Genomic DNA, 11,634 nt, shown 5'->3' on the forward strand with positions numbered 1-11,634 from the left:
ATCCATGCTCCTTTTGAAAAACAAAAGACCTCCTTTTCTTCATTAAAGAAAGCAAACATGTAAGAAAATTTATTAGAAAATATACATGTAGTAGTAATGGAAAAACAATTTTCAAAAAAATATCAGGGGCTTTCATTATCACATAATTTTATTTACTGGCATTCTAGTCAATAAAATAGCATGTTTGGGTAATTTTTGCTGAAATAATTTTATAAATAAATGTCTCAATGCCTTAGATCTATATTTCACCAAAAATGCAAGAAATTATATAGCTATCAAAAAGCAAAACTTTTAAATTGTAAATAATCCTTAATGTGTATTATAATTTAAAATGAATGTGAATTAAACTTTATTGCCTTCTTAGAAACATTTAAGTACACATAAAATCCTGCTTCAAATTTTACAAGTTCAGATTGCTTTTTATTTATCATGTTAAATATTTTTCATGTTTTTTAAAATTCATTTTTTAAAATCCACTCCATATTCAATTCCTCCGGCCATTTTCCTACTGGCATTTTGAAATCCTATGGTCCAATGTTTAAATAGGCCTTAACCTCTATGTATCAACCTTAAGACTAATCTAATGTAATGTGAAAATGACTACAGAGCAGCAGTTTTCTATCTCTGGGTCTCAACCCCTTTGGCAAACCTCCATCTCCAAGAAAATTGAAATTATGATCCCTAACCATAAAAAACTTATGGTTATAAAATAAGGACAAAAATATTTTATGATTGGAGCCACCACAATATGAAGAACTGTACTAAAGTGTTACAGATATACATAAACTTAGCCTTACCAGGAAGTTTATTGATATTGACGGAAAATCACAAATATTTAACTTTGTAATAGAAAAATATCAAAACCTTCAAAAATATTTGGTTTACATATATAAAAGGCATATACTATGAAAAGAATGGGAACATGTGAAACTCACCTTTTTTACTAAGATCAATAGAAGCTTCTAAAAGTACTTCTAATTCTCCCTTTGGCACAACAGGAACCACCCATTGAGGTCTAATAATTATTATAAAATAAGATTATTTTTCAGAACATTACTCAAACACTTTAAGTTATGTAGAGTGCTTTTAGTAGGAAAAAGAGTGAAACAAACGACAAACAAAATCCTTTTAGATTTAAAAGAAAATCCTGCAAACATCTCCTTTCGTGGCATTAAAGATATACATTATAATCTATATAAACTTTTAAAGATAATATCAAATAACAAATAACTCATCATTCTTAATAAAAAACAAAACAAAATTCAATTGCTAATACCTGTAGTTAGAAAGGAAAGTGTTCTTTCAATTTTTTTTTTTTAAAGGAAGAGGATGTTAAGAGAATGTGAGTCTTTTGGGTGCCCTTGCGTGCTATGTGCCATAAAACTTACCAAGAATATCTGGAGCCTTTTGTCATAACAGTTTTTGATGATAATGTGATGATGGCATCTATCTCCTTATTACTTGATTCAGGAATCAGGGATTTTTGAAGATGTAGCTACATACTTCACTTACCAACAATGGGTGAGTGGGCCAGCCTGACAACTTACTTAGAAGGTTCTATATAGGGACACGTTGCAGCAGAACTTTACTTCATTAGAGCAAGAAAAAGAGGTATATTCTCTCAATCAAAGGTGTTAAGAACCAGGGGTTTGGAAAGCAGGGAACATGTCAAAACTAAGAAAATATGCTCAACAACTTAAAAGAATATGTGGAATGAAATCAAGTTGGCTGTGTTAGACAAACAAAAAGGAAGTTTAACTCCTGACCTTTAAGTATCAGTTTGACAGATTTTATTAGACATGTTAAATAGCAAATGTAGCTTCCTCTTTTTGTAGTTATGCATATTTTCTAGTAACCTAATGTATCAATAAATGTACTAACAGAGTACAATTAGCAACAAAACTATAAAAGAGAGTATTATGGGTAGAACAGAGTGTGCACAAAGGGAAAACCACAGAAAAGGAATAAAAAAATCTCCTAAATTAGTGTTATCCACTGACCCTCCCCTTTCCTCTTATTTAATACCAATTAATTTTTTGGTCAAAAGCAGTTTGTTCTTTCAAGTCATTACATCAATATGCATACAGATAAAAATAAATGCACCTGTTGACCAAATCTTCCAACTTTGCCAGGTCAGCATGGGGAAATGAAAGATCTTCATCTTCATGCTGTGGTGGAGCATCACCTTGACCTTGTTCATCTGGAAGAGTCACTGGAGAATTCTCATTGGAAGAGTCAGATGATGAGATCTTAATTAAAAGTTAAAAAAATCCCAGACTTAACTATTTATAAACACATGTACAGGACTTAGCAATTCACATATCAATATATATCTAGGATAGGATTACTTATTATCTGATATATATTATCTCTGTATTTAATTAATCTGAGGTAGTACTACTGATCTCTGCCCCTTTCCATCATCATGAATGCTATTTCCCACAAGATTAAAAATAATAATTATTATATAGCACTGTATTAATTAAGCTGACTTAGAGAACACTTTTTAAAATGATTACTACTAGTATAAATAGTTGTAGTTAACTTTATTCAAAAAACTTTAAGACTTTAAGACGTTCATTTGTCACCACACACATACCATGACATAACTAATAACTAGAAACATGCTTTTGACAAAATACAAAACCCATTCATGATAAAGGTCTTGGAGAGAGCAAGGAAACAAGGAACATACCTAAACATAAATAAGTCAATAATCAGCAAGCCAACAGCCAACATAAAACTACATGGAAAGAAACTCCCAGTGCTTCCATTGAAATCAGGAATAAGACAAGGTTGTCCACTCTCTCTATATATATTCAATATAGTCCTTACGGTCCTAGCTACAGCAATAAGACACCAAAGGGAGATCAAGGGGTTACAAATTGGAAAAGAAAAAGTCAAACTCTCATTGTTTGCTGATGATACGGAAGTTTATTTAAGTGATCCCAAAAATTCTACCAAGGAACTTCTACAACTCATAAATACTTTCAGCAATGTAGCAGGATACAAAATTAACTTTAAAAAAATCAGTAGCCCTCCTTAACAAAGATGAAATAAGGGCTGTGGAAGAAATCAGAGAATCAACACTCTTCACAAATAGCCCCAAATAGCATAGAATATGTTGAAATTACTCTAACCAAACAAGTGAAAGTCTTATATGACAAGAACTTTAAATCTTTGAAGAAAGAAATTGAAAAGGACACCAGAAAGTAGAAAGATATCCCACGCCTTGGGTAGGTAGAATTAACATAGTAAAAATGGCAATCTTACCAAAAGCAATCTACAGATTCAACACAATGCCCAGCAAAATTCTTCACAGATCTTGAGAGGACAATAATCAACTTTATATGGAAAAACAAAAGACCCAGGATAACCAAAACAATCCTGTACAATAAAAGAACTTCTAGAGACATCACAATCCCTGACTTCAAACTCTACTACAGAGCTACAGTACTGAAAACAGCCTGGTATTGGCATAAAAACACACAGGAAGACGAATGGAACCAAACAGAAGACCTGGATATCAATCTACACAACTTTGAACACCCGATCTTTGATAAAGAAGCAAAAAATATCAAATGGAAAAAAGAAAGCATATTTAACAAGTGGTGCTGGCGTAACTGGATATCATCAACATGTAGAAGGATGAAAATAGACCAATATCCATCACCATGCACAAAACTCAAGTCCTCACATAAAGCCAGCCACACTGAACCTTACAAAAGAGAAACTGAAGTACACTTGAATGCACTGGCACAGGGAACCACTTCCTAAATATAGCAGCACAGAAACTGAGAAAAGCAATTAATAAATGGGACCTCCTGAACCAGAAAAGCTTCTTTAAAGCAAAGGACACGGTCAACGAGACAAAACGACAGTCTACAGAATGGGAAAAGATCTTCACTAACCCCATATCACACAGAGGTCTGATCTGCAAAATATATAAAGAACTCAAGAAATTGGACACCAAAAGATCACAAAATCCAATAAAAAAATGGAGTACAGACCTAAACAGAGAACTCTCAACAGAGGAATCTAAAATGGCTGAAAGAAACTTCAGGAAACGTTCAACAACTGATGTAGGTGAGTCTTCTTTCTATGTGTTTCTTTCATTGGTTAATTATTTCGGGTAAAGCTAGCAGAGAGCCGGGCTGCAGCCAGCGGCTCTCATGACTACAAACATCCTTAGTCATCAGAGAAATGCAAATCAAAACAACTCTGAGATACCATCTTACACACGTAAAAATGGCGAAGATCAAAAACACTGATGACAACTTTTGCTGGAGAGGTTGTGGGGAAAAGGGAACAGTTCTGCATTGATGGTGGGAATGCAAGCTGGATGTCAGTGTCGCGATTTCTCAGAAAATTATGGAACAAACCTTCATCAAGACCCAGCAATACCACTTTTGGGTATATACCCAAAGGATGCTCAATCTTTCCACAAGGGCATGTGCTTAACTATGTTAATAGCAGCTTTGTTTCTCACAGCCAGAACCTCGAAACAACCTAAATGCCCCTCGACCAAAGAATGGATAAGGAAAATGTGGTACATTTTACATAATGGAGAACTACACAGCAGAAAAAAATTACAACAGCTTGAATTTTGCAGGAAAATGGATGGAGCTAGAAAACATTATTTTGAGTGAGATAACCCAGACACAGAAAGACATTTATCACACGTACTCACTTATAGGTGGGTTTCAAACATAAAGCAAAGAAAGCCAGTCTATAAACCCCAACCCCAGAGAACTTAGATAACAATGAAGACACTAAGAGAGACTTACATAAATCTAATCTACATGGGAAGTAGAAAGTAGAAAAAGACAAGGTCTCCTGAGAAAGAAAATTGGAAGCATGGGGACCTTGGGAAAGGTTTGAAGAGGGAAGGGGAGAGGCAGGGAGTGGAACATAGAAAAATGTAGAGCAATAAAAAATGTAAAAAAAAAAGAAAGAAAAGAAAAATACTAATCAACTACCATATACTTAAAAAACAAAAGAAATAGTTATGTTAAAAAAATCAATTTGGTCAACAATAGAGATAAGAATTATAGTTAATATTAGCTATCAAAAAATTAATAACCAAATCAGTTAATACTATTTATCAAAATTCACTTCAATGACAAGTCACATGAATAATCTGCAAAACTTTACTCAAATTTTATTTCTGGGAAAGAAACATTCAGAATGCTCAGGTGTTGTACTTCTGAATGAAGAAAGTCTAGAATGGAGTGCTCTAAAGAAGTAAAGTTTTCTAGCATTCTCACAAAATCCAGTTTATACAACAGGGGATGAGAATCACAAAATTAGAAAAAGGTTTTAAGTATCATGACTTAAAAGAATGAACAATTTCCGAACACAGGATTATAGCTCATAAGCAGTGTATTTATTTAACAATGAATAAGACTATGAAGTTTGATCCCTAAAACTCTGTAATCCAAACAGAAAAAAAGTACATCACTAGTATAAAAGGCTATTACTTTATCTATCTATATTGAATTATCTTCATGAATCAATTGAAGTCTCCAACACAATCTATTCAGAAAAAACACATCTATAAATAGGCAGTTAACATTTCTGTACTCAAAGTAACTATGAAGCTGTAAAGGGTTGCATTAAATTAACAGAGGGGGACTTTCAGAAATTGAAGGTTTCTAGAATAATTCGTAAGTGAATACTTATAAAATGCTCTAAATGTAAAAGGAAGATAATAACTAAAAATTTATTAAGTTGATAAGGAAATGTTCAACATCCTTAGTCATCAGAGGAGTGAAAATCTAAACAACTCTGAGGTTACATCTTACACGTCAGAACGGCCAAGATTAAAAACACTGATGACAACTTATCCTGGAGAGGTTATGGGGTAAAGGGAACATTCCTGCATTGCTGGTGGGAATGCAAGCTCTCTATAACCAACTTAGAGGGTAGAAAAGGACAGTAAGAAGCTTAGAAATGCAAATGGTCAGAAATCAGAATACTGAGACTGAACCACTATTCTATTTTCCTACAAACTTATCACCACTACATCACAAAGGATTTATTAAGAAGTTTGTTTTCACACAGTATGTTCACATTTCAACTGCAAATTTCAAGCCATATGGAAGATCATGTTGGAGAGAGAGAAAGTCTGACCGGAAAGTAAGTATTTAATTATCCTCAGAATTGCAGAGACTGTAAAATCAATAAATAAATTGTAAATTTAAAATAACCATTAAAAAATGAAGGGTTTTAACAAATAAAGACAGCAAGGTGAGCAAAAATAAAAACCAGGAGATGAAAATTTTTAAAAACAAAATAAAATATTAGCAATAAATAGTATAATAAGAAAGAAGGAAAATATGGACGGGATTGTTAATAGACTAGTGTTCCAACACAGAAAAGCAGAGAGTGAAAAAGGAAGTAGAATTAAAAACACTAATATCCAGAAATGTGAGATACTTATATATTAGGAAGAAAGAAGAATGAAAACTAAACAGAATTACTAAAATTTTTCATATGGTTTTAAGCAAGATAAAGCAGTGCCTCGTTGCTAAATGTTAGGTGGCAATCCTAGAAATAACAGATCAAAATTTTTAAATAAAAATCTTTGAGTACCAGGATTAAGTTTTGCACCGTGTTATTAGTTCTTTTTATTTCACAAAAATATTACTTTTATTTATCTATAGTGTATATACACTTACTGACTTCCCAGTTTCATAGTATTTTTAACATAGTGCTTACATATCTGTTTAGACACCTTCTCTTTATGTGGCTTTGGAAATGTTGAAATATAGGCTCAAGATAAAGGAGGAATAATGTAAGCATACACATACACTTGCACAAAGGAATGAAAGAAGAAAAGAAGGGAGGGAGTCGGGAAGATTAAAGATGCATACAAAGTCAGATAATCTGAGTTAAATCCCAACGACATAAATAGTGGAAGTAAATAAATATGCACTTCCACATATTCCATGTTTTCTGTTTTCCATACATAATAAGTTAATAAATAACAAAAAATGAAAGTAAATTATCAACATTAGATAAATAGTCCTTTCAAAAATCTTACTTGTGAATAAAAATTCTTACTCCCATGACAGGAAAAGAAACAATTTTTGAGATCTAAATCAAAACAAAACTTTAATACTCATCTATATCTTAATACTTTCAAACAAATATTTCATTGACTTTTATTTTACAAATGAAGGGAAACAAGTTTAAAGTTTAGTAACTTGCATGGAACTTTAACATAAATAGCTTATTTCACTCTATGCTTCTGACCAGCTATAATGAGTAACTTAATAATTTTGCTCCAGATTCATAATTATCTTTAAACAAAGTAAACACAAGTCTTCAGCATACATAATATTTAAGTTTTTCCTGTTACTAACAGCTAGTCATTTTTCTTAAGTTTTTGATTAAAAGTTCAGAACTATTATCCAATTGTTAATTTTCTACAATACCCTTAAATATACTATAATCATACCTGGTTCTTTTGGAAAGAAGACTGAGACTGCCCATCAGGAGCCTGCCCCTGGTTTTCATCCCCTCCTACTGGAGAGCCACGAGTCATGACTGTCATGATCACCAAAGAATAGACCTTCGCTAGTTTGTCTGTTTATGGAGTTGTCCTAAGAGAAGAAATTATAATCTACTCATAAGAGAGAAAGTACTAGCATGTGCCAATCCCTAAAATCTCTAATTCAAGAGCAAACAATACTGCAGAAATTAATAACCTAAAACTATAATAAAAATTGAAAAGACGAATAGGAAATCAACCCAACTTTAACGACCACTCCAAATTTAAGCAAGATCTCTATAATTGGAATACAGGATTATAAAAATGAAACAAAAGTAATAAAAAATTTTAACAATATTTTTACTCACCCTGATAAAATGTTTTGCCGAGACAACAAGACTTGCCAGTTAAGTAAAGGCCAAAGTATAACACTAGAATACTCAAAGGATTACATTATGACGAGAGTTTTTGCAAAATAACACAATAGCATTGATTAAAACATTTAAAATATTTAGGACAGTGATTTTTAACCAAAGCTATAAATCTGAAAATAAAATTTCCTATCTTTTCTAAGGATGCAAATAAAGCCTGACTTTGGCCTGGACAGGACTAGACCACCTTTCTAAGGTTAGAACTTGGTATTTGTTAAATATCTCTAAGAAAATAATGTGCCATATAAGTGAAAACCAAGTTTCACACGAAGAGCCAAGTGTCGGAAGTCAAATAAAGTAAAAAGGAATAATCTGACATTTACCTGAAATAATCACAAGAGCCGTCTCCAGCTAAAAGAAGTCATGATCACAAAAAGCAAGCTAGATAGAGTGAAAACTGAATAACCACAGGAATTGTTTGATCATATTGGTAATTGATCAGTTACCAATACATAGGTAAAATAATTTAATAATAACGGTTTTATAATAATAATGTAGTCTTTCTTGTGGATTAATTTTTCTCATATACAAAATGATTACATTTTTTATGAATAAAGAGGCACAAAAGGAAAAAAGCTCATTTTCATGTAAATATTAAGTAAGCAAAATATAATCATAACCTAAAGTCTAATTTTAGAATAAGTTAAAGTACTATAAACTTTAGTAATAACCATAAACAAAGGAAACCAATAAAAGTTAATTTTTGACCGAAAAATTTACTAAATTTTTTAGATATTAAGCATCATTATGGTGAGGACAAACATGAATTTTCTTAAATACAAAATGACAATTGGCAAGAAATAATGTGACCTATCACCATATACAAAACTAACGTCCAAATGGATCAAAGACCTCAACATAAAGCCAGCAACACTGAACCGTACAGAAGAGAAAGTGGGGAATACACTTGAATACATTGGCACACAGTACCACTTTCTAAATATAAGTCCAGAAGCACAGACACTGAGAAAAACAATTAATAAAAGAGACCTCCTGAAACAAAAAAGCTTCTGTAGAGCGAAGGACACAGTCAACAAGACAAAACGAAGGTCTACAGAATGGGAAAAGATCTTCACTAACCTCACATCACACAGAAGTCTGATCTCCAAAATGTACAAAGAACTTGAGAAATTGGACACCAAAAGATCACAAAATCCAATAAAAAAAATGGAGTACAGACCTAAACAGAGAACTCTCAACAGAGGAATCTAAAATAGCCAAAAGACACTTAAGGTCATGCTCAACCTCCTTAGCAATCAGGGAAATGAAAATCAAAACAACTCTGAGATATCATCTTACACCTGTCAGAGTGGCTAAAATCAAAAACATCAATGATAGCCTTTGCTGGAGAAGATGTGGAGTAAGGGGTACCCTCATCCATTGCTGGTGGGAATGCCAACTTGTGCAACCACTATGGAAATCAGTGTGGTGGTTTTTCAGAAAATTATAGAACAAACCTTCATCAAGACCCAGCAATACCACTTTTGGGTATATACCCAAAGGATGCTCAATCTTTCCACAAGGACATGTGCTCAACTATGTTAATAGCAGCTTTGTTTCTCACAGCCAGAACCTCGAAACAACCTAAATGCCCCTCCATAGAAGAATGGATAAGGAAAATGTGGTACATTTTACATAATGGAGAACTACACAGCAGAAAAAAATTACAACAGCTTGAATTCTGCAGGAAAATGGATGGAGCTAGAAAACATTATTTTGAGTGAAGTAACCCAGACACAGAAAAGACATTTATCACACGTACTCACTTATAGGTGGGTTTTAAACATAAAGTAAAGAAAGCCAGTCTACAAACCCCAACCCCAGAGAACTTAGATAACAATGAAGACACTAAGAGAGATTTAAATAAATCTAATCTACATGGGAAGTAGAAAGCAGAAAAAGATAAGATCTCCTGAATAAACTGGGAACATAATGACCTGGGGAGAGAGTTTAAGGAGGGGGGGGGGCGGGAAAGAAAAAGGTAGGGGAGCAGAGAAAAATGTAGAGCTCAATAAACATCCATAAAAAATAAAACAAAACACCAAAAAGGAAATAATGTGATCCTAGACAAGTACTGGACCAAAAGTGGAAAAGAAAAAAAAAAAGATAAAATATGCACACTTATGTATCCATTATCTCCATAGTGCTGATTATTTATTATATCTTATAAATTCTTACTTTTGTTGTCTATGAGTAATCATTTAAACAGCCTATGTAAAAATTTCATGACAATCTTATTGTTTTCTTATGGTTTGTCTTGCTAATAAAACTAAAAAGTTTTCATTAAATTAAGGCAGGGTAACTTTCTGTTATTAGTTTAAATCTGTTCTATAGATCGAGAGCAACGTATCTGTCTGTTTTGGTACTGGCTTAAATCTGTTCTATAGAAAGACTGAGGAACATACCTATTTTCTTGCAAGAAGGTCATTGTTAAAGAATGGCTTTCCCTTTTCATTATTTATATTATGTATAAACTGCATTGAACCAGGGTGATTAAATTCAATCAGGGTAGTTTTGTTTGTTTTTTCCCATTTTTCAAGAGAGGATTTCTCAGTGTAACAGCCCTGGCTGTGCTGGACCTCCCTCTGTAGACTAGGCTAGTTTTGGACTCAGAGATCCCCCTGTTTCAGCCTCCTGAATGCTGGGATTAAAGGCCTGTGCCACTGCAGTCCAGTTCTAATTGCTTTTAAATAACAAAAGGAAAGGCTGGAAAGATGGTTCCGCAGTTAAGAGCAGTGGCTGTTCTTACAGAAAATCAAGGGTTGATTTCCAGCATCTAAACAGAAGCTTTACTACTGGCCAGTTCCAAGAGAAATACTACTTGTTTCTGTCCTCTGAAAGCACTAGGCATACAGTATGCACATATATGCAAGCTAAACATTCATCCATATAAAATAAAACAATAAAAAGGTTTATAAAAAATGAAAAAGTTTACAAACTATGTACTCAAAAGCTTACATTGGGCCAGTATGAAAACATGTACCAAATAAGTATATGAGAAGACGTGCCATGTTACTTATCCATTAACGAGGGGCCTACAAAATAAAACCCCGAACAAGAGTATCCTATACATTCACTAGAATAAAGTCAAATAAAGAATGAAGGAATTGAAAGCTCAACAGCTGCTCATAGGAACAGAAAAGGAAAGTTATCTGGAATACTACTATTTAAATAAACATAAATTCAACTATTATTTAAATTAACATTCAACAATTTTATATCCACAAGCCAATCAAAACATAATTGAAAAACTGATTCTGCAAAATTAAGTTCTTTTCTGTCAATTTAATAGTCTCAAAGTAAAAACAACCCAAATGTTAACCAACAAACGAGTAAAGTGGTTTGTGCATATATAATGGAATACCATTAGTATGCCATATAAATACCAATAATTTAAAATGTACACTATTGCATAATATAACATTAATTTCAAAAACAGGGGGAAAAAGCTATACCCGAAGATTACATATTACCCAGGTGGCAGTGGCACTTGCCTTTAATCCTAGCACTGCAGGAGGCAGAGGCAGAGGCAGGCAGAGCTCTATGAGTTCAAGGCCAGTCTGGTCTACATAGTTAGTTTCAGGACAGCTAGGGTTGTTATACAGAGGAAGCCTGTCTCCAAATAAATAAATAAATAAATAAATAAATAAATAAATAAATAAAAATCAGATTATGTGTTTGCTTTATGTGTGACACTTGAAAATTAAA

The 11,634-nt window shown here is 32.9% G+C and overlaps 1 protein-coding gene across 1 annotated transcript in view; it reads right to left on the reverse strand.

The window, feature by feature from the left end:
* The window catches only part of LOC142841991 (ubiquitin carboxyl-terminal hydrolase 9Y-like), a 156,643-nt gene extending 149,085 nt beyond the window's left edge, over positions 1-7,558 (reverse strand). Inside the window, exons 1-3 of the mRNA XM_075958972.1 lie at positions 7,463-7,558; positions 2,104-2,249; positions 936-1,015 (exon numbers count right to left, since the gene is read on the reverse strand). Coding sequence (XP_075815087.1) covers positions 936-1,015; positions 2,104-2,249; positions 7,463-7,558 — 322 coding nt within the window. The remainder of the gene's footprint in view (positions 1-935; positions 1,016-2,103; positions 2,250-7,462) is intronic.
* Between the last annotated feature and the right edge of the window lie 4,076 nt (positions 7,559-11,634).

The sequence above is a fragment of the Microtus pennsylvanicus genome, chromosome Y, assembly GCF_037038515.1.
Source record: "Microtus pennsylvanicus isolate mMicPen1 chromosome Y, mMicPen1.hap1, whole genome shotgun sequence".
NCBI lineage: Eukaryota > Metazoa > Chordata > Mammalia > Rodentia > Cricetidae > Microtus > Microtus pennsylvanicus.